At 43.5% G+C, this 24,190-nt stretch overlaps 1 protein-coding gene across 8 annotated transcripts in view; it reads left to right on the top strand.

The window, feature by feature from the left end:
- LOC147461361 (histone acetyltransferase subunit NuA4-domain protein) overlaps positions 1-23,944 on the top strand; it is a 68,045-nt gene extending 44,101 nt beyond the window's left edge. The window contains exons 2-7 of one of the 8 annotated variants that reach the window (XM_086508928.1): positions 20,941-21,041; positions 21,148-21,217; positions 21,315-21,345; positions 21,397-21,472; positions 21,611-21,719; positions 23,414-23,944. In XM_086508928.1, the coding sequence (XP_086365054.1) occupies positions 20,941-21,041; positions 21,148-21,217; positions 21,315-21,345; positions 21,397-21,472; positions 21,611-21,716 (384 nt within the window). In that variant the 3' untranslated portion in view covers positions 21,717-21,719; positions 23,414-23,944. Of the gene's footprint in view, positions 1-20,940; positions 21,042-21,147; positions 21,218-21,314; positions 21,346-21,396; positions 21,473-21,607; positions 21,720-21,930; positions 23,158-23,413 lie in introns of those variants that run through there. The other 7 variants (XM_086508925.1, XM_086508929.1, XM_086508926.1 and 4 more) reach the window with 7 other exon arrangements.
- Positions 23,945-24,190: the final 246 nt, after the last annotated feature.

The following is a 24,190-nucleotide window of genomic DNA, read 5'->3' as shown; positions in this document are numbered from 1 at the left end:
TTTATCACTTTCAGTGGCTTTGAGGATAAAGCAAAGGCTCTCACTTTCCTGGAGCAGTTTGATACAACTTATGCAGGAGGGAATTTTACAGATGCCTCTAAGGTCAGGAAAGCTGCCACTTTCTTAAAGGACAATGCGCTTACATGGTGGACGACATTGTTAACGCAAGGACAGGCACCCGCCACTTGGGTTTACTTCAAGCAAATGTTTGCATCTGCTTGGCTGTCAAATGAATTTGAAGCCGACATCATGACAGATTGGCACCAGCTTAATTCGGCTACATGCAAGAGCTTGCTGGAGTATAATGGGAGGTTTTGTAAAGTGTTACTCTCAATGACCACCTACAGATTTGTGCCATTGACAGAGCAGATAGAGAATACTGTTGTGGGCTGCCTAAAGGGCTTCGTGATTACTACACCAAGAACAGAGTGGCTACCCTCACTCAGCTTATGGAAGTTGCTAACACTGGTCTTGCCTTGTTGGAAGGAGAGGACAATGGGTTTCCAAGCAACGAGAAAGGAGGGTAGCAAAAGAAAAATTCAGCGAAGAAGCCCTTTGTGAAAACGGCTCCTGAAGCGTCACAAGGGTGAGAAAAGGCCACGGGATTCAGCCAGCACTTCTAGAGAGGAGGCAAAGAAATAGAAAACAAAGCCTTTTGTGCGCAAGTCGCTGGAGGAAAAGAAGGTCCTAATGGCTGAAAATAAATGCTTTATATGCGAGCAGCTTGGTCACTTTGTACCAATTGTCCACAAAGGAAAAGACCAGCTGACTCAGATGATAAAGGGGACCAGAAAGGCAAGAAGCCTAAACCCATGGCAGGTTTGGTGCCAGATATTTTGTGTGATAGGCCCAGTACAGATGCCAGTGAGTTATGGAGGACATGGGGTAAAGTTAGGGATCAAACGGCGCTCATCTTATTTGATCCAGGTGCCAAAGCAAACTTTATCTCACTAGAGTTAGCTATGAAGCTGGGCATCAGAGCTGAAGAGATGGGGTACATAGCACAGGCAGGGTTGGCATGTCTTGGTCATTAGAGTGTGTTACTCCTATTATTGGAAAGCTACGTCTGCATATTCAGTTGGATGTGGACACAAAATCTATATCATGCCATTGGAAGGGTGCGATGCGCTACTTGGAATTCCGTGGATGTTCAGAGTGCATGGTGTGCTGGATGCCTTCGGCAAGACGATCACCCTTCAACATAGGGGCAAAACTCATGTTTTGGATATAAAGCTCAAAGGGGAGTCTGTCCCTATTGTATCTGCTTCTGCTATCACTTCTGTAATAAAGAATCATCTTTCTGTGTACTTGATTTTTGCACGTGATGTCTCAGATAATGATCAGTCAAATTTATCTTTGTTAGATAAAGAAAGGTCAGCATTTTTGCAAAAGTTTAGTGACTTTTTCTCTGATTCATTACCGTTGTAATTGCCGCCAGAGAGACTTGAGGACCATCGGATAGATTTGGTGCCAGGGTGTAGCCCACCAAATAGACCTCCCTACATTGTTAGCGCGGCGCCGCAAAAAGAGATTATGGGCCAGGTTGAGGAGTTATTAGAGAAGGGATTGATTCAGCTTAGTTCTTCACCCTTTTGCTCCCCAGTGCTCCTAGTGCAGAAAAAGGATGGCTCATGGCGCATGTGTATTGATTACCGTGCGTTGAATAAGAATACCATCAAGAATAGGTTTCCTATTCCTCGAATTGATGATATTCTCGATCGTTTAGAGAGTGCTGCAATTTTCAGCAGGATAGACCTTAAGAGTGGGTACCATATCAAATTCGTATAAGGCCAGAGGATGTGCACAAGACTACGTTTAGAACGACATTTGGTCTTTATGAGTTTCTAGTGATGCCGTTTGGTCTAACAAATGCTCCTGCCACGTTCAACAGAATGATAGACCGGATTTTCCGCTCGCATCAACAGTTTGTTGGAACGTTCTTCGATGACATGATAGTCTATTCGAAGAATGAAGAGGAGCATAGGCGTCACTTGACCATTGTGTTCGAAGAGTTACACAGTCATCACTTGTTGCTTGTCAATCCTAAGAAAAGTGAATTCTTCCCGGAAGAGATCCACTTTCTTGGCCACATAGTCTCAAAGGATGGTGTCAGAATGGATCCCGCAAAGGTCGAAGCTATCAAACATGACCAGACTTGAAGATTGTGCACGATGTCAAAGGCTTCTTGGGATTGTGTTTCTACTATAGAAGGTTTATCAGGAATTTTGCAAAGATAGCATCACCTCTTCACGCTTTGAAAAAGAAAGAGGTCACCTTCAGATGGACCCAAAAAGAGATTTCAGCTTTTAGTCTCTTAAAGGAAAAGTTGACTACAGATCTGGTAATTGTTTTGCCAGATCTCAGGAAGTCATTTGTGGTCCAGTGTGACGCGTGTGGTAGTAGGATCGGAGCAGTGCTAATGCAAGACGGACGGGTAGTAGCTTATGAAAGCCGAATTTTGCAAGGGCCAGAGAAGACTATGCAAGTCTATGAAAAAGAGCTCTTGGCCGTGATTCATGCGCTTTATAGCTAGAAGCACTACCTCTTAGGTGCTGATTTTGTTGTCCAGACAGACCATGAGACCTTGCGATACTTCTTGACACAATCAAAGTTATCCGAAAAGCATATGCGATGGGCAAACATTCTTTCTATGTTCCACTTCCAGATTATGCATGTGGAAGGCAAGAAGAATGTTGTGACTGATGCGTTATGAAGGAAGCCACAAATTTCAGCTGTGTCAATTCCTTAGTATCATGAGTTAGATGACATGAAGGAAATGCTACTGATAAAGATTTTGCAAGGATCTTTGAACAATTGCAAGAGGGGCAACATTATGAGCACTACCTCCTCAGAGATGGTTTTATGATGATGCATGGTAGACTTTGCGTCTCTAGGTCATTGCAACATAAGGTTATGGAAGAGAGTCATGTCCCACCGTATGCAGGGCATCGTGGTATTGATGCGACAATTAAAGCGGTAGAGACATTCTTCTATTGGCCTACCTTGAGGAGAGATGTGGATGCCTTTGTGCGAGCATGCGTGATTTGCCAAAAGGTCAAGTTTGACAGGCAAAAGGCACCAAGGCTGTTACAACCACTGTCGATTCCGGATAAGCCATGGGAAAGCATTGTTATGGATTTTATCTTTGATCTTCCAAGAACGCCAACAGGGAATGATGGTATATGGACCATTATCTGCCGGTTCAGCAAGCAGGCCCATTTTATCCCTGTTAGGAAGAAGATAAAATCTGATTAGATGGCACGTTTGTTCATGTACAATGTGTTTAAGTAACATGGTATGCCACAATCGATTGTCAGTGATCGTGATCCTCGCATGACCAGTTTGTTCTGGAGAGGATTGTTTGAGAACATGGGCACTACGCTTAAGTTCTCGTCTTCGTTTCATCCACAAATTGATGGGCAGTCAGAAGAGGCTAATTCTATTGTCTTGGATTTGTTGAAATGCTATGTGTCAGATAATAAGGGCAAGTGGGAACATTATTTGCCTATGCTTGAATATGCGTACAATAATACGGTGCATTTGTGGACTGACAAAGCACCTTTTGAGATTGTTGAAGGCGGCAAAAAGGTTCCTCCCATTTTGCACACAAAAGACAAGATCTTTGAGGCAGATCGATATGTTGAGAATATGGATGAAATGTATAAGAAAATTAAAGTTGCCTTGGAGAAGACTCAGGCAAATCAGAAAAAGGTTGTTGATCGTCACCGTCGTGAATTGCTGTTATCACCTGGTGATTGGGTTTTGTTAAGATTCAAAAAGGCAAGGTTATAGAAGATGAAAGGCAAGGAACGACTGTTTCCTAATCTCAATATGCGTTACTATGGGTTGTTTTAAGTGCTTGACAAGATCAGTGATGTGGCTTACATGCTGAAATTGCCTGATGCGTGGAAGATTCATAATGCCAGATGAGGATCGGCCAGAAGTTGAGGAACTTGATGAGATCCTGGTACTTGAGCAAGTTTTGGTACATAAGGATAGAAAAGTTAAAGGACAGGTTGCAAGACGCTACTTGGTGAAGTTCAAGAACTATCCGCCTATGGATGCAAAGTGGATGGAAGAGCATGAACTATTAGAGTCACCAAATATATTGCAACTTCACCTTAAAGCCTTTGGGTTACAACCTACTTATACCCCAACTTAGTGTGCAGAGGGGTAATGATAGAGCTAGCACATCAAATGTACATATGAATTCAATGTAATAGATGGAAACGACAAAAGTATGAAGGCCTCATTAAGTCATTTGTATCTATGTGTTACGACCTTTCTTGCGGATACATGCGATGATAAAAGAGTGCTGATAACACAAGATCATCAATGGCGTGTATTTATGGTTTGCAATCGAGGACGTTTGTGATTTCAAGAGGGGGGTATGTCACGAGGACGTGGCAGTTGTTAACTATGTAATGAGGTCGTGGCAACTTGCTAACCTTAGTAGTTGGTTTCTTTCCAATGATTTTTGTTTTATTTTTGAGACCCTCTTTTTGAAGCTCAAATGGTCGGACATTGTGTGGCCAATGTGAACGGTAGTTTCACCTGCAAACGGGAAGTTGGTCGGCATTGGAATTCGTATAGTAAGAGGATGTCTAGGCTCAGTGCAAGATCATGTAGGTCCCCCCGTCGCACTTAGCAAGTTGATGAATACTAGGAAGTGAACTCAATAAAGGCAAAAAGTTAAGGGGGGATCACCAACAGAAAGTATCCGACAGTTGGGCCACAATGCACTTTTGGATGCGGTCCCAATGAGGATAGATGGTCAGATGACCAGTGTCATTGTCATCGCAGATCCCTATCTTGATGACGATACCTTCGTCATTGTCATCGTCATCACAGATCTCTATCATGACGACGACACCTTCATCGCCATCGTCGTAGATCCCGGACGTGACACGACACCATGGTCGTCATCGTCACTGTCTCTATTGTGGTCGTTGACAAAGTCGTCATGAAGTACCACAGCATCAATACCCCTTAGCATCAGCATCTCAGCATCCAGTCATTGTAGTAGCATTTGTGCAAGAATAAAGAGAGTTCTTGCTCTGGCAACAGAGCAAGGGGGCCCTTGAGGGTTGGGACCCGACATCCTTGTGTCGTCTCTTTTCTCTCTCTCGTCTCTCTCTTTCTTTCAGTTTAGTTCAGTTGTTTCAAGTGAAGTAAAGTGTCCCTTGTGTTTGTGTGTGGAGTACTAGATCCGAGCAAATCCTTATTCTGTTCCGTTGCACCTGACAGGAAAGAGTATGGGCCACCTGAGTCTACTCAGTACGAACTTCAAGAGATGGAACGTTGACAGCAGGTTGACGAGTGCACACAGCAAATGATCAAATTTGTGATAGACCCTCAGTTTGCAAAATTTCTCAGCAATCCATCGTTGAAGTGCACACTCAGTGGCAGAAAGCCACTGAACCACCAATCAAACCGGCAATTAAGAAACCACTTTCTCGGAGGATGTTTACAGAACAAGAACTATAGGAGATGGTTCAGACTCAGATCAGTCAACTTTTGGACGCGAAAAATCAATTGGAAAAGCGACTGACTACCCTGCTTATTTGGGCCGTCAATCTTCTTTTGCATCCGCAAGAAAGCAGGAGAAGTGTGTACGCTTTGAAGGACTACCCAGTTCTGCTTCTTCCTCTTCTTCTGAGAGCTCTTTTGACTTGAGCGCGGAGGGCAGAAAGGGCAAAAAGCGAAGCAAAAAGTAAGCTCGGAAAGGGCAAGAAAAAGGCAAAGAAACCCAGATTCCGTCGAGTTTCTGATAGCTTTACAGAGGAGTCATTCTCTGAGAGTTCGGACTTAGATAACCATATGTTTTATGCAAAGAAGAAGTACTTCTACAGAGCCAACCAATATGACTTCTTCGAAGACAAAAGCAAGAAAGGAAAAGAATTTAAAGGTGGACAATCGATAAAATTTGAATCCTTTTTTGGATTCCGAGATGCTCCGAGGGCTTTGGCCTTCATCCAGCAGTTTGACATAGCCTTCTCTGGAGGGCATTACTCAGAGTACTCCAAGATTAGAAGGGCTGTATCTTTCCTTAAAGCAAATGCTCGATCATGGTGGTCCACTCTTCTTCAAAGGAAAGAGGCTCTAGTCAAGTGGTTGAATTTCAAAAGGCTCTTTATTTCTTCTTGACAGACTCGGGAGTACGAATTGGATATAAGAACTGCTTGAACCATCTTCGGATGACCAAGGTAGATTCTTTGGATGCTTATTGTGAGAGGTTTTGGGACTCTTTTCTACCAACCTCTTCATTTAAGAAGGTCACCTTTAAGGAACAGATTGAGCAGTTTTGCTGCCGACTCCCTACAAAGATTCGAGACTACTGCCTGGAACAAAAGTCAAATTCTATTCAAGAATTAATGGGTCATGCGAAACGGGGTTTCTCGATACATTCGAGAAATTTGACTTACCCCACTAATGAGATCTTGTCTGAGAGAACCAGACAGACCCCTAACAATGAAAGTAGAAAGAGAAAGAAAAAGAAGGATAAGGATGCACTATCCCGATTGACTCTTTGGGAAAGAGCGAATAGTATCAGAGAGGGGAAGTGTTTTGGTTGCGGGGAACATGGGCACATCTCCGCAAAGTGCCCCAAAAAGGCACAACAAGAACAGATTAAAGACATGCCAGAGAGTTTGAGAGCAGTAGAGGAACGTCGTAGAAAAGGCAAGATGAAAGCATGACTGGTACCAGATTGCATGGATACTGATCCAAGCCTGATTGATGAAAGTACAGAACTTTGCCGAGCTTGGGGCAAAGTGAAAGATCAAGAAGCCCTGATTTTCTTCGATGGAGGAGTGAAGTCCAACTTCATTTCACCTGAATTGGCGGCGCGGCTTGAGATTGCACCCGACAGGATGGGACCTCTAGTAGAGGTAGTTCTAGCGGCGCTTGGGACGGGACATAGCTATTACACCTGTCACTGACAAACTTCGGTTGCATTGTTAGGGGTATTTAGGGCACGAGGACTTCTACATCATCCCTTGGTACCATAAGAACAACGTCGTGGTCGACTATCGGCAAAGAAAGCAACTTGGACTAATGATAAGTTCGTCTCTATTGTATCGGCTTCGGCCATTTCCAAATTAATGAAATCTAGTCTCTTTGTTTACTCGATCTACTTGAAAGAGTTAAGTGATGAACACAAAACGAATGCCAAGATTTTCTCCACTCACATGTTGATTGTTTCTCCGATGGCCTGCCAGGCGAGTTGCCCCCATCTCGTCCTGAGGATCACACCATTGATGTGATTTGTGGAAGCACACCACCGAACCGGCGACCTTACCGTGTTAACCAAGTCCAGAATGAAGAGATTATGAACCAAGTGAAAGACCTTCTGGAAAAGGGTCTTATCCAGCCGAGTACTTCACCTTACTGCTCTCCGGTGTTGTTGGTATTAAACCAAGATGGATCTTGGAGAATGTGCATTGATTACAGAGCTCTCAATAAAATCACTATCAGAAATAGATTTCCGATTCCAAGGATCGATGATATTCTTGACCGACTTCAGGGATCCTCTTGTTTCAACAAGATTGATTTGAAAAGCGGATATCATCAGATCCGAATTGTTGCGGGAGATGTCTACAAGACAACCTTTTGGACAAGCTTCGCTTTATATGACTTTTTGGTGATGCCTTTTGGCCTTACCAATGCTCCAACGACTTTCAACTGAATGATGGATAGGATTTTCCGAGAGTATAGATCATTTGTCGGTACTTTCTTTGATGACATTATAGTCTTCTCCAAGGATGAAGCGGAACATTGACACCATCTGCTACAGGTCTTTCATGCATTGCGAGATCACAAGTTAGTTATCAATGCCAAAAAGAGTGAATTTTTCTTGTCGGAGATACACTTTTTGGGACACATCGTCTCAGTAGCAGGAGTATAGATGGACCCGACCAAGATTTAGACTACAGACTGGCCAAATTTGAAGAATGTTCATGAAGTGGGAAGCTTCTTGGGCTTGTGTTCTTACTATCGGCAGTTCATTCGAAAGTTTGCAGAGATAGCTTCCCCTTTGCACATTTTGACTGAGAAAGGAGTCCCTTTCTCGTGGGGACCGACAGAGTCTTGGAGCGGTCTTAATGCAAGAAGGCCATGTGATTGCCTATAAAAGCCGATTGTTTTCAAGGCCAGAATTGACAACACAAATTTATGAGAGAGAGCTACTGACAGTGATTCATGCTCTTACTCAGTGGCGACATTACCTACTTAGAGCCGATTTCACAGTCTTCACTGATCATCAGTGTTTACGCTACTTCTTGTCACAGAAGCAGCTTTCGGAAAAGCAGATGCGGTGGGCTAACATCTTGTCACAGTTTCACTTCCAGATTGTCCATGTACAGGGACATAAAAACTTGGTGGCAGATGCATTGTCTCGGAAGCCCCTAGTCTTGGCTATTTCCATGATTCATCATAGAAGCTTCAAGGATATGGTTGATCAGTACGCCACAGATTCGGATTTTTCCGATGTATTCACTCTAATGTAGTAGCGGGATATTCATACAGATGGCTACTTGATGAAGGAAACGATGTTGTGCGTCACAGAGACGCTGAGGGAAAAGTTTTTGACTGAGTCCCATTGTCCACCTTTTACGGGTCACCGCGGCATCGACACCACCTTGAAAGGTGTGGAGAGTTACTTCTTTTGGCCGAGACTCAAGAAGGATGTGGACGACTTTGTTCGCAGTTGTTAAGCATGCTAGAAAGTCAAGTTTAACAGGCAAAAGGCACAGGGATTACTACAGCCTTTACCCATTCCTACCCACCCCTGGGAAAGTATTGCAATGGATTTCATTTTTGATCTCCCAAAGACACAGATTGGGCACGATGGCTTTTCGATTGTCATTGACAGATTCAGCAAGCAAGCTCACTTCATTCCGGTCAAGAAGACAGTAAAGCCCGATTATTTGGCGAAATTGTTCGAATATATGGCATGCCTGAGTTTATTGTTTCGGAAAAAGATCCCTGGTCTACTAGTTGTTTTGGACGGCAATCTGGGAGAACATTGGCACGTAGTTGCAGTTCTCATCCTCATTCCGCACACAGACAGATGGGCAATCTGAGATAGACAATTCAATGGTTTTTGGATTTGTTTATGTCTTCTTTTCAGATCAGAAGACTAAATGGGAAAAGTATTTGCCCTTCGTGGAGTTTGCCTACAACGACACACGGGGAAGGCGCCATTTGAAGTGTTCGAAGAAGGCATGGAAGGCCATCTAGCAGTTCAGAGGAGGAGAGCTCGTCCTCTTTTGACAATGACCAGATCAACAAGAAAACCAAGGAGTTCAAGGAAGGGAGTCAAGCCGTCAGGTTTCAGACGTTTTCAGGCTACCAGGACACCTATCGAGCCCTTGAGTTTGAACAACAGTTTGACGTAGCCTTCTTTGGAACGCAGCTCTTAGAACATTCCAGGGAGCGAAAGGTGGCATCTTACTTGAAAAGAATGGTGCAGGCATGGTGATCTATTCTGTTGTTACGCAGAGAAACACCTACGACATGGTTCAAATTTTTATTTTTATTCTTTCACGTCAACTTGGATATTAGATAAATATGCAAGAGATGTCATCACGCCTTGGCATCACTTGGAAATGATTGAGAAAGATACATTGGATGACTATTGCCAAAGATTTTGGGATACTTGTTTGCCAGTGTCTTCGTTTCGGAAGATTACTTTGAAAGACCAGATTGAGCGGTTTTGCTGTGGTTCAAGACTATGCTTTAAACCAAAAGTTTGACTCCATTCAGAGACTTATGGGACATTACTAAGCAACGATTTGGAATGCATGCCGGCTCATTGACTTCTGGGACGGGCAGGATAGTATTCACCTCAAAAAGGCAAGAGTCTGCTGAATGAATCAAGGGAACCAGATGATAGCTCATCACAGGATTCTTGAGAATCAGAGGGTTCCGACGAACTAAGGAAACCAGATGCAAGTTCATCAAAGGATTACAGAGAAAGAGGAATCAGATGATAGTGCGTCTTAGGGTTCCGATGATTGACTTTTACGTGCCAATGGAGAGGGGGACCGAAAGGCGCTACCTGCAGGTCCAAGGGCACAAGGAAAGAAAGGAAAAAGGGAATCGATTGGTAGATCAGAACATTCCCGAGACTCAAGACAATAATTTTGAAGCCGATCAGTACACGAGGGACTTGGACACTGCTTTTGCCAAGGTCCGGGAAGCTTTAGCGAAATCTCAAGAACGACATAAAAAGGCAGCAGATCGACCTTGACGAGATTTGAAATTAAAGGAAGACGATTGATGCTCTTACGTTTTGAGAAGGCACACCTAAGAAAGAAAAAGGGAAAGGAATGGCTTTTTCCAAAGCTTAGCATGAGGTATTATGGCCCTTTCCAGATAAAAGAAAAGATAAATGATGTCTTCTTTAGACTCAAGCTGCCCGATACTTGGAAAATTCACAATACATTTCATGTGAGTCTATTGAAGCCTTTTAAAGGTGATGTGCCCGATGATGGGGAGCCTGATGAGCAACCCGAAGTGGAGGAAAGCGAGGAGATACTCATTCCAGAATAGATTTTGGCACACAAGAACAGAAAGATAAAAGGTAAAGCGATTAGGCGGTTCTTGGTTAAATTGAATAACTATCTTGCATTGGATGTGAAGTGGATGGAGGAGGAGGACCCTAGCAAATACTCCTCAGATTTTGGAACTTTACCTTGAAGCATTCGGTTTAGCATAGTCTACTCCGATAGAACCCTGAATTCAGCGAGGGTGAATCGAGTGCAGCGGGTTTGCACATGAGGGGAGTCACTCCGCTCCTTTGTCAAGAGATTACCCCGATTTTGAATAGAGTCACTGATGTCCCCTTTGGGTTTCAGGGATACTAATGGACTGAGTAGTATTCTACTCTATGACTGTGTCACAAATTGCTGACGTGGCAAACCCCTAGACACACACACGGCTCATTGTACGGAATTCCGGGAAATGAGAATGATTGATTTGTACTTGACTTGTTTGAGTGTAGGAACTGAAAGACGAAATGACTACAGCATTTCGGTCTCATAAATCTCTATAAACATGATTGCAATAAGGATTACTTAATCGGGCATTGTGAGGTCCGGAATGGATCTAGATCCGATTACTAAATACGTTGCCAATGATCATGGTCTGAGATTTGAAATGAATTTGTATGTGACTTGTAATGTGATATCTTGTGATCTGACTATCGTTTTGTACAAGTGCTAGATGTGTTGTGTCTAGTGCATCGGTACTAACAGTCAGTGTCTACTAAGACAAGTTATGGCCTCTGTCTGTTTTACAGGCGTAATCGAGGGCGATTACAATTCTTTCAAGAGGAGGGTATGTCACAAACTGGTGACGTGGCAGACCTCGGACACACACGGGGCTGACTGTACGGAATCTCAAGAAATGCGTCGATAGGCTTATGTGGTAGCAGCGTACAAAAGTTCCGCAAAATGCGTTGACATGCTAACGTGGCAGCGTACGGATTTTTCTGTAAATTGCCTTGACTGTTTTTAGCAGATTTTGAAGACCAGTAGCTTTTGGAGATCAATTGCTTTGACCTACCCCACCGATGAGATCATGACACAAAGAGCCGAAGAGACTTCGACAAATGAAAGTAGAAACAGAAAGAGCAACCTAGAAAAGAAGGATGCATGACCCAAGCTCACTCCTCAGGAGAGAGCTTGCGACATCAAGGAAGGAAAGTGCTTTGGATGCGGGGAAACTGGACATATCTCCACGAAGTGCCCTAAAAAGACACAGAAAGAACAAAACGACAAGGACGAGTGAAAGGCCTGAGAGTTCAAAAGCAGTTGAGGAACGTGACAGAAAAGGCAAGATGAAAACAAGACTAGTTCCAGATTGCGTGGGTATCGATCCCAGCACATTGGACGAGAGTACAGAAATTTGCCGAGCTTGGGGCAAAGTGAAAGACCAAGAAGCCTTGATCTTCTTTGATGGAGGAGCCAAGGCCAACTTCATTTCACTGGAATTGGCGGTGCGGCTCGAGATCACTCCCGATCGGATGGGACCACTTGCGGAGGCAGTTCTAGCGGCACCCGGTAGGGACGTAGCCATTACACCTGTCATTGGCAAACTTCGGTTGCATTGTCGGGGGTATTTGGGGCATGAGGACTTTTACATAATGCCTTTGGAAGGTTGTGATGTTCTCTTGGGAATTCCTTGGTACCACAAGAACAACGCCGTAGTCGACTATTGGGCGAGGAAAGCGACATTGACCACAGAGAAGGACAGAACCATTGTACTTGATATTAAACTTAAGGGCGAGTATGTCCCTATTGTATCTGCTTTGGCAATTTCCAAATTAATGAAATCCAGTCTGTTTGTTTACTCGATCTTTATGAAAGAAGGATAGGACAAATATGTATGAACTTGATAAAGAACGCCAAGATTTTCTCCACTCTCATGCCGATTGCTTCTCAGAGGGCCTGCCAGGCGAGTTACCACTTGCTCGTCCTGAAGATCATACCATTGATCTGATACTTGAAAGCACACCACCGAACCGGCCACCTTACCGTGTGAACCGAGCCCAGAATGAAGAGATTATGAACCAAGTGAAAGACCTCTTGGAAAAGGGTATTGTCCAGCCTAGTACTTCACCATACTACTCTCCAGTGTTGTTGGTTTTGAAGAAAGACAGATCTTGGAGAATGTGCATCGATTATAGAGCTCTGAACAAAATCACTATGAAGAACAGATTTCCGATTCCTAGAATCGATGATATACTTGACCGACTTCAGGGATCCTCGTGCTTTAGTAGGATCGTCTTAAAAAGTGGATATCATCAGATCCGAATCGCGCCAAGAGACGTCTACAAGACAACCTTTCGGAGGACTTTTGGGTTATTTGAGTTTTTGGTGATGCCTTTTGGCCTAACCAATGCTCCTGCGACATTTCATCGGATGATGGACATGATTTTTCGAGAGTACAGGCTATTTGTTGGCACTTTCCTTGACGATATTATTGTTTTCTCCAAGGATGAGGCAGAACATAGAGATCATCTGCTTCAAGTCTTTCAGGCATTACGAGATCACAAGTTAGTGATTAATGCGAAGAAAAGTGAATTTTTCCTACCAGAGGTACACTTTTTGGGATACATTGTGTCAGTAGCAGGAGTGCAAATGAATCTGGCGAAGATAGAGACTATTCGTTATTGGCCCGATTTGAAGAATGTCCATGAAGTTAGAAGCTTCAAGGATTGTGTTCGTACTATAGGTGGTTCATTCGAAAGTTTGTAGAGGTTGCTTCCCCTTTGCATGTTTTGACACAGAAAGGAGTCCCTTTCTCGTGGGGACCCATAGAGGTGATTGCCTTTCAGACATTGAAAGAGAAATTGACTACGGGACCAGTTATTGACTTTGCCGAACTTGCAGAAGTCATTTGAAGTATATTGTGATGCTTGTGGTCGTAGTCTAGGTGCGGTCTTAATGCAAGAAGGCCATGTCATTGCTTACGAGAGCCGATTGTTCTCAAGGCCAGAATTGACAGCACAGATTTATGTGAAAGAGCTTTCGGCGGTTATCCATGCTCTTACTCAGTGGCGGCACTACCTACTCGGAGCGGATTTTACTGTCTTTACAGACCATCAGAGGTTATGCTACTTCTTGTCACAGAAGAAGCTATCGGAAAAGCAGATGCGGTGGGCGAACATCTTGTCACAATTTTACTTCCAGATTGTCCATGTGCAGGGACAGAAGAATTTGGTAGCGGATGGTTTGTCTTGGAAGCCGTTGGTTCTGGCTATTTCCGCGATTTACCATAGGAGCTTCGAGGATATGGTCGACCAGTATGCCACAGATACCTATTTTGCAGACGTTTTCACACGGATACGGGATGGGGAGACAATAGCGGGATATTCCATTCGGGATGGCTACTTGATGAGGAAAACCTTGTTGTGCGTTAGACTGCTGTTGAAGGAAAAGGTTATGATTGAATGCCACTGTCCACCTTTTATGGGTCACCGCTGCATTGCTACCACCTTGAAAGGGGTAGAGAGATACTTCTTTTGGCCGAGACTCAAGAAGGATGTGGACGAGTTTGTGCGCAGTTGCTTGGTATGCCAGAAGGTGAAGTTTGACAGGCATAAAGCACACAGATTGTTACAGCCTTTGCCCATACCCACCCGCCCCTGGGAAAGTATTGCAATGGATTTCATTTTTTATCTCGCGAGAACACAGAGTGGTCACGATGGTATCTGGACTGTTATTGACAGATTTAGCAAGCATGCCTATTTCATTCTAGTGAAGAAAACAGTCAAGCAGGATCACTTAGCGAGACTGTTTGTGGCCCAGATTTTCAGATTACATTGCATGCCCGAGACGATTGTCTCCGATAGGGACCCCAGATTCACGAGTTTGTTTTGGAAGGCAATTTGGGAGAACATTGGCACACAATTGTAGTTCTTGTCTTCTTTCCACCCACAGACTGACGGGCAATCTGAGATTGCCAATTCAATGGTTTTAGATTTATTGAAGTCTAATATCTCGGATCAGAAGACTCAATCGGAAAAGTATCTATCTTTGGTGGAATTTGACTACAACAACACGATACACTCTTCGACGGGGAAGGCGCCATTTGAGATTATTGAAGGTGCTACGAAGGTTCCACCCTTTCTAAGCACCAAAGATAAGATTTGTGAAGTTGATGAGTATACGCGCGACTTAGACACGGCTTTTGCCAAGGTCCGCGAGGCTTTGCAGAAATCTAAGGAAAGACAGAAAAAGGCAGCGGATTGCCATTGTTGTGATTTGAAATTGAAGAAGGATGATTGGGTGCTCTTACGTTTTGAGAAGGCACGCCTGAGAAAGAAGAAGGGAAAGGAGAGGCTTTTTCCAAAGCTTAGTATGCGATACTATGGACCTTTCCAGATCTCCGAAAAGATCAATGATGTCTCCTTCCGATTGAAACTGCTCGACTCTTGGAAGATTCACAATGCATTTCATGTGAGTCTCTTGAAACCTTTTAAAGGTGATGCGTCCGAAGATGGGGAGCCCGATGAGCAACCCAAAGTGGAGGAAAACGAGGAGATCCTTGTTCCTGAACAGATTTTGGCACATAAGGACAGAAAGAATAAGGGTAAAGTGAGAAGGCGGTTCTTGGTTCAAGAACTATCCTGCATTGGATGTGAAGTGGATGGAGGAGGAGGACCTAGCAGATGCTCCTCAGATTGTGAACCTTTACCATGAAGCTTTTGGTTTAGCATAGTCTACTCCAAATGGAACCCCAAATTCAGCTTGGCCGGAGATCTGGTGCAGTGGGTTGCACAAGAGGGGAGTTACTCCGCTCCTTTGTCAACAGCTGCCTTGTGAATGTTGAATGTGATTTGTCATGTGATGTCCTGTGATGTATAGTGATGTCCTGTGATGTGGTGTGATGTGACTGTCGATTGGTACATGTGCTAGATGTGTGTTCCTAGTGCGTCGGTACTAACAGTTAGTGTCTGCTAAGACAGTTTATGGCTTCTGTTTGCTTTGTAGGCGTAAGCGAGGGCGATTACAATGCTTTCAAGAGGGGGGGTATGTCATAGACTCGTGACGTGGCGTGCCACAACACACACACATACACTCTCTGCTGGCTGTTGGACAACAATGATGACGTGGCTGCCCAACACACAAATGGTGACGTGGCTGGCTGTAGTACAGACGCCCGCGATTTGCGGAGGATGTGCCACGTGGCAGCTGTACGGACCCCCGTGTTTCACGGAAAAGCTGGGCGTTGATTTTTGGCTTTTGCTTTATTCTACACAGTTGAATAGAGAGAGAGAGAGAGAGAGAGAGAGAGAGAGAGAGAGAGAGAGAGAGAGAGAGAGAGAGAGAGAGAGAGAGAGAGAGAGAGCGCTTTATTTTTTGAAAGCCTTGCTTTAATTTACAAGCAAGAGAGAGAAAGAGCCTTGCTTTTAATTTTTTAAAGGCTTTTAGTTTCCAGCTTTTGGGCTCTACTTTTGGCATTCCTTGTAAACTTTTAAAAGAGTCTCTAGGCTCTCACTTCTCAGAGCATCTGGACGCAGAGTCCTGAGAGTGAGTCCCAGGCGACTTACTTGTACTTTGAACACAGATTAATTCAAAAAGAAATACCGAAAGTGGTGCTAGTCTTTGGGGCCAATATGTCTAGGCACGTAACTTCGTTGGGCAAGTGTCGAATCAATTGTGAACTGTGAACTGTGAATTGTTTTGAAGTGATCTTTTGTGGTGTCGCGGTAGATTCTCAACTTGGAGTGTCCAAGTTTGTTACAGCGAATACCTCTTGGCACGGAACTACGCCGGGTTGTGTCGTCTCTCTTTTGTTCTGTTAGTTAATTTGAAGTGAATCTCTGCTGTGTCGCGGCAGAATCTTGACTTGGGGTGTATAAGTCTGTTACAACGGCTATAGTTAAATGAAAAGGATTTTGGTGCACACAGGATGATTATATAAAATTATGAATTTATTGGTTCCAATTAATTATGAACAGGTAAATTTCCCGGTGCGTGCGCCATTTGGGAATTTATCCCGGTCTGTATTGGTACAAATTAATTTTGAACGAGTAAATTTCCCGGTGCAATGTGCTATTTGGAATTTATCCCGGTCTGGATAGTATGATAAGTAGAGCAGTAGTTGGACGCAGTGCAAAACCGATCAGAACAAGCGCATGAATAAGATGGTGTCCTGGTGTAAATACGTCTCGGCGAGAGTGGAGAGGTTGAGTCGAGAGAGGCATGAAAACGACCAAGCTAATTACACTCCAGTTTGGTCAGAACATTGGGTTTTTACGCGTGTTTTGAAGTTAAAAGGTTAAAAACCTTATAAATTCAATGGCCAGATAGTATGAACGTAGTCAGATGAACATTAAAAATAACAGTTAAAACTCAGCAAACTAGCGTAAGATTTAGAAACCTCCAACATTGGCAGCTTGCGAGCAGCTCTCTCTCTCTCTCTCTCTCTCTCTCTCTCTCTCTCTCTCTCTCTCTCTCTCTCTCTCTCTCTCTCCCCCCTCGTCGGCTAGATCTTTAAGGTCTCTTGGGACAGTTTCCTACGACGTTAAAACTCTCTTCTTCTCGGGGGATGTGTGTGTGTGTGTGCTAATAAAAAGAGGAAAATGGTATAACCTTTCTATCACCCAAGTGTGGTAGATTGGTTATGCCATTTCCCTCTTGAATAATAGGTCTTGAGTTCAACTCTCCTTGTCGGCTAGATCTTTAAGGTCTCTTGTAAGGTGCAGCGGAAGTGAATGTTGAACTTTGCTCAAGATGAGTGCTCCGAACTGTGCTCAAGGTTCCTTTTACTTTGGGAAGGGAGAGCCTTCTGTTCTTTAATGAGAGAGTGCAAGTGATCACAAACAGAGTGGGTAAACACTGTGAGTGAAGGTGCTGAGATTGAGAGATAGAGAGAGAAGAATACGACACCAGACAAGTTGCCAAACCCTCCTCCAAGGGCCCCTCTCTCAATGGCGAGAGAGGTCTACGCTATTGATTGCACAAATTTGGTACTGTTGGTCATTATCTGCTACTGAATGCTATGCATGAGGACTAAACGGGACATGTCATGCTGTGGGTGTGTGTCACGAGGACGTGGCAGCTGTTAACTATGTCATGAGGGCGTGGCAACTGCTAACTTTAGTTGTTGGTTTCTTTCCAATGGGTTTTGTTTTATTTTTGAGACCCTCTTTTTGAAGTAGCAAACAGTCAGACATTGTATGGCCAATGTGAACGGTAGTTTCACCCGTAGATGGGTAGTGGTCGGCATTGGAATTCATATAGTAAGAGGATGTCTAGGCTCAGAGCAAGATCATGTAGGTCCCCTCGTCACACTTAGCAAGTTGGTGGATATTAGGAAGTGAACTCAATAAAGGTATAAAGTCAAGGTGGGACTACCAACTGAAAGTATCCGATAGTTGGGCCACATTGCACTTTTGGATGCGGTCCCAATGAGGATAGATGGTTAGAAGACCATTGGGAGCCCAACGGAATCATTTCCTAAAATTAAGGGAACTGCTATTTAGTGCCGTGAAATGTGTTCGCGTCATTACCTCCGGTATGACTAGGGGAACATTTTACAACTCTGCCACGAAGTCAACTGAGCAACCAGTCGGGAGATTTTAGGCAGCAAACCCGAAATAGGAAAAAGCTTGTAAATGCGCCAAGTTAAGAGCTATGGAGTGCTTTCTTTCCCTCCCATGTACAGTGTGGTGCTAGGAGTGATGCCCTGCACACTACACACTGCTCTCTCCCCCCTACGTGCAGTTATGTGATGCCCCACAAGAGGGCTCTACATTTGACTGATGTACTGTTGTGTGGGTTCATGCTTTTGTGCTGAGGCAAGAGCCTCCTTGAGCAGGAACAGGGGTAGCTAGCTGCTACTCCAAAGCAGACATTGGTGAGGGTCATAACCTCACCGTACAGGTGCAAATTTAGCGCTGTGTATGCGCAGAAAATTGACTGTTTTTCAGCCATACGGACGCCAGAACCCTTGGGAATCGTGCCCCACTGGCAGAGGACAGCTAGGGGACTGTTTGGGGCTGAAAACAGGGCAAAAACCAGTAAATACAGCGAGCTGAATTTATTGTTTTTGGGCAGGAATCAGAGGGTTTACGCAGTGCAAGTGAGATCCAGCAGGGGAATTGATTTTGTGCAAGTTTTGGGGCTGTTGTATTGCCGAAATTTGGCCAAATCGGGTAGTATCTAGCGGGATACATGCAAAGGATTCCCAGGACTCTTCTTTGTATTTTACCCTCCTAAAGAATAAAGAAATACCGAAAGGGGCGCCAATTTTGGCGCCTACTTGTTGTCGGCGTCTGCTCGGGGCATTCTACCTTTCGAGCTGTGTGTGTATTCAAGTGTTAATTCCCGTTGCAGGTTACCTTTGCAAAGTGCTCCGTGTGTGTCTAAAGTAAAGAATTTGGGTGAAAGCCAATGCCTACCGCCCTACGGGCCGGTTTCAGTGTGCAATCAGAGGATATGCATCTACTCCAAGTGTCTTGACATGCACGGTCTGTGAACAGACTGACAAAAGTGCCAGATCACTTCCTAGTCTAACTGATCTGAACCCTTGTCATGAAGTAGCTTGTCCACGTACACATAGGGTTAGATGCGTCACGTGACATCTCCTCCTTTTCAAAGTGAGGTACTGATACCGAATTGTATGGCATCGAGGAGATACACAAGCAAATAAGAGCAGAAGCATTTCTTGCTTAGGAAATGTATAAAAATTTCAGCCATTAGGCTTATGAATTTATGTGCTCTATGCATAAGGAGTAGTGTCTAGGACATGAGCAACGTATGCTGTTTTGGATTTATGCAATTGTACTTAATCAGAAATAATAAGAAATCTCCTTCAAGGGGGGGGACCAGTCCATCTTCTAATCCCTAGTGTTGTGTCAATTTTCTTGCATTGTTCTCTCAATTTTGTATCGTGCAAAGTTTTTATATGAAAAATCGTAAATAAGATCTAAAATTGTACGATCACGCTTTCGTTTTTGAGAGAGAGAAATGAAATGAAATGTTATATTAACGTCTTCAAAAGGCCATAGTGACCTATGAGACCAGAAAGTTACAAGGTGGTGGATCTGATACAAAGTCAGAGTAACAAAATAACCTAACAACAGTATAAAACAAAGATATATACTATGGGATCCTAGATTGGTCGATGTGAGCTAAGCAAAAAACTAAGCAAAAACGGGCGGCTTGTTGGGATAGCTGAATCACAAAAGATCTAGCATCGATCGTTGGCGAATCTCATGAGAGAGAGAGAGAGAGAGAGAGAGAGAGAGAGAGAGAGAGAGAGAGAGAGCACCCAATCTGCAAAACTCTACAGAGAAGGGAGGCAGTAGAGAAAACACTCGAGAGAGGAGGAGAAAAAACCTTGGTAACCCAAAAACGTTAGCACTATGCTGCACAATAGAATACATCAAGGTGGTTCCAAACGTATTGTACGTGGCGATGTGTACGTACTATTTGTTGTTTCGTATTGTAAGAGACTTTAGATGACATTGAACAATGAACATTGAACAGACATATCAAAGCTTAAATGAGGTTCGAAATAACGCACCAATACTAAAAACATCGAAGTACCATAGGTGATAGCCTATTGGCTATAACAAAAGGCTCATCATAGATCGTACAAATGTCATAAATAGTGCACTCTGGGGGTGGAACTACGTCACTCCGTGTCTCATGTGAAGTCTGTCTCTTTCAATTTAGTTGTTTTGAAGTGCTTAAAAGCCTGTTCAGTCTGTTCTTTTCCGTTGGCATGTGGTGCCGTCTCATTACAGGCAGCCACCGAATCTCTCCATAGATTCAGCCTCTAAACAAGGAGTGATCTCTCTTCACCTCTCTCTAGTGGTGCACGTTTCCATTGTGTCTGCTCCGAAAAGGTAATGCATAAGCATGCACAATAGCTATAAGCTATTTGTCACAGATAGGATATTGAATTTGAATAGCTGTAAACTACTTACGATCAAAAGCAATCACTCGATCTTTCTGCATCACAACTCCACCTGAAGCTGCTTTTGAAGCATCAGTCTAACCACAAACAGTTGCGATGCCCTGTCCTCTCTTTTGTGTTGTACTACATCAGGTGGAATCCACTAATCAGGCTGTGCTGCAGGCATGATTAAGGGTTCCATATCAATGGCTTGAGCACTATCTGTGCATGAGTGTAGAGGAGAGATGTTGCTCAGCTGAAGGCTATATGATAAGAAAATCCCCAGTGGCAGGCCCATGTGGCGGGCCGTCTTGTGTCTAATTTCTCGAGGGAGGATGGGATTTAGTTCGCATTTCATTTTCGTGAAAAGTATATTTAGAGAAGGGCCCTTGAGTAACTATACCATGGAATCTTAAAAAACCACAGACCAACAATGGTAGACGGTACAAATTTTTCGGAAGTTAGAAAACGTAATTATTCTTTAATACCTTAGACGGATAAGGATGGACCTTTTTCTTGCAGGTTTATGACCTTGAAACTACTTATTTGCAAGATTCGAGCCAGGTTGGGAATGTGCTCAAAGGATTTGACGGTTTCCTTTCATCAACAAAAGGTGCAGGCAAGTAAGTAACATTTTGATTGTAATGGTTCACGTTACACAAGGATCAGATGCTTAGCACATCACTTTGTGAATTGGCACATGAGCTATGGTTCAATTTTCTCTGGCAGTTTGAAACGACCGAAAAAGTTTCAGCCTGAGGATAGGCTTTTTTCCTTGTCATCAGTCACGTCGCCTGTGGTAAGTGGTTCATTATTTTGACTGTGGACATATGTCCATTCTGGATGCAGCTGATGATGGCAAGAAATCCTGAGTTGGTTTTACCTCCATTATGCAGGTTGAGGAGCATGCATTTGGTCGTGATTCTGGTAAACCAAGTGCTTTTGCAAGTACTACATTTTATATTGTAGAAATGATAGCACTGTTGCTGGCAGATGGTAGAATGGATGGCATTGGTCAGAGCCGCAAGTTGACTGGCCTACAAGCCAATGGACCGTAAGATTCCTTCTCAAAATTTAATCGTGGTGATTGTGCCAAATCACAGCGGTTTACTTGTTCTTTCAGACTAATGCTCGTAGACTTTTTGACTGATGCATAGCTTGAAAATTTGACACCCTTTGGTTTTTGAAGAAGTAAACCAAAGCGCGGGCGGACACAATCTAGGGATGCTAAAAGGATCAAGCATGCAAGCGAGCTAGATTTTGATGATGATGATGACATTGATCGTATATCCCGATAACAGGTAATTTTCAATCAAATATACGTTCTTGATGGGTCAAAGAAGACATATGCTAATAGTAACTAGTTACGTTTGGAAGGAAGAAGAGGTTATTTCATAATCTTAAAATTTTGAAGCAATTATTCTTAACATTACCATTATGGCGTGGTGGTGGAGCATGTGTTTCAAAACCTTGACCTAATGTGGAACTGTTCAATTCTTTCCCTTTCATCAGAGAGCTTATTCGCTTTGCGGTGAGAGGGAAGTGCATTGTTGGGTGTCCCTCATTGCTTTGGAGCGACATGAGGAAGGGGTCCATATGCAAAGAGAGTGAGATTCAGGGTAATCCTGTATTTTATTGAAACTTCATAACTTGCAAATTCAGGACGTCAAGAACAAATCTCGAGACTAAGAGACTTACACAAGAATTCGGATGAATTGATGGATTGATTGTACAATGTGATACAAAGGCTCCTTTATATAGAAGACGAAGAGACACGTGGAAGAGATAATATGAATAGCCATGTCTCGTCATGTAGAGGCACATTCCTTCTGCGAATTATCACATCCTGGACGAAACACTGTAACCATCCTGTGTAGAGTGGCAACCATTTGATGAAGAGCTGATTCCTTTGACAAAAAGTTGCCCCCAGTCCAGAGGGTGGGTGACTCTCATAACAGGTGTACTCAATCTGCATATGCCATAATAACAATAAATATGACTATAATACAGTCACGATCGTGACAGAGAGAATGTGCCTTTCGAAAGTGGTCAGCCTCGTCACTAATGGGGAGCTAGCAAGCATTCAGCAGGGACCGTTGCGGAGAGCTTTCACGGATGCATCCCAATGCCATTTTACATGGTTAATAACCTCTCAAAGGGTAATGAGAATGTGGAGTCTTGAGGCTCGAGCAAGACCAATAGGAGTAGCATTTAGAAGGCCTAACTCAATGAAGCATGGGATGGGTGGTCAAGGCTCTCGGGTGCTAAATAGGAGGAGAGGGGAGAGTTCTACATGTGCAAGGAAGCTGATGTCAACCGGGTTTTCTTTTTGTTTATCCCTATCAAATGGCATTCGCTTTCCATGTAAGGCTCCCCCCTCCTGGGGGGGAAAAAACTGCTGTGCTTGTCCTCACCTCTGTTTGCTCTCTCTCTCTCTCTCTCTCTCTCTCTCTCTCTCTCTCTCTCTCTCTCTCTCTCTCTCTCTCTCTCTCTCTCTCTCTCTCTCTCTCATCCTCACCTCACCTCTATATCTCTCTTGTCCGCACCTCTCTCTCTCTCTCTCTCTCTCTCTCTCTCTCTCTCTCTCTCTCTCTCTCTCTCTCTCTCTCTCCTCCTTCTCCTTCCCATTTTTCTCCTTATTGGCCAATCCTGAAATGCTTTTTCGGTGCTACATGGGTGTGCTTTGGCCATATCATGTTATGACTTAATAATGTTGATGATAGTCTTTCTGCTTGAGTTTGTGGTGTTTTCAATTGCAAGCATTTTAACAGCTTTGACCTTTTTTTCTGGAATGTATGATTTGTCCCCATAATCGTCTTAATGGGATGTGATTGTTTTACAACCTTTCTTTATAGATCATGATGTAGGAAGCTCTTGTAGAACTTCATGTATGAAGATAAAGCTGTCGTGAGCGAACGGGTGTTTTGTTCTATTACGATCTTGATTATTGAGCTTTTTTCTGTTAAGGCAGTTTGTGGTGGTAATTTTAATACAGGTGTAGCATTCGCTCTTCCCAGTCAGTCATGGGTTTGGTTGCTGTGTTGGGGATATCCATGTATGAATATGATTCTGATTTGGCAGCTTTTGTAGTTTTGAGTGGATGGTTTGACTCTGGCATCAGAGATGTGGTGCTTCAGTCAAGTTGTGTATCGTGCACATGGAAGGCTTGATGCTGCACAGCTAATCACAGGAAAGGAAGAAGAAGTCACTGGTGAAGAATAAGATGATGATAAGTCTGGTTTTTCTCATTCGATATGGCTCCTAAATGAGTGTGTTGAAGATAACGTAGATTTAGGTATGATTTGCTGAAGGTTTACCTTGTGGAGACAAATGTCACGTATAATGTGGATGCGAATAGCAGAGTATTCAATTTGTCATGACATGAGTGCGCAACGGGAGCTCTAAGATGTTATGCTTGAGCAATGGTTGTATTGCACATCTTGCATGATGGAAAAGTTGATGCACTGCTGTTCTGTTTCTGTCGTACCACTTCTAGAAATATTTTAAAATGTTTATTTTCAGATCTCATTCGCAACTATTTTGTTTGCACTTTTTTTAACATCAATAAGGCAGTCTTATTTTCTGAAAATGCTGTAATGGGTCATTGCCCTTTTCCTGGTTTGAATTGGTTGCAATGGCATTCAATGACTTTGATTGACCTGATAAACATTGTAAGGTTAAAAATCATATTGAAAAAGGGGCGACTGCGAAATCTTTTAGGAATATGTGACCAGCTGTGTACAAATATGAGAGATCTACTTGAATAAGGATG

This window comes from Adiantum capillus-veneris, chromosome 3 (assembly GCF_014529385.1).
Source record: "Adiantum capillus-veneris isolate H3 chromosome 3, ASM1452938v2, whole genome shotgun sequence".
Taxonomy (NCBI): Eukaryota; Viridiplantae; Streptophyta; class Polypodiopsida; order Polypodiales; family Pteridaceae; genus Adiantum; species Adiantum capillus-veneris.
Note: the sequence above shows the minus strand (reverse complement) of the source record. Positions and strands in the feature narration are given on the sequence as shown.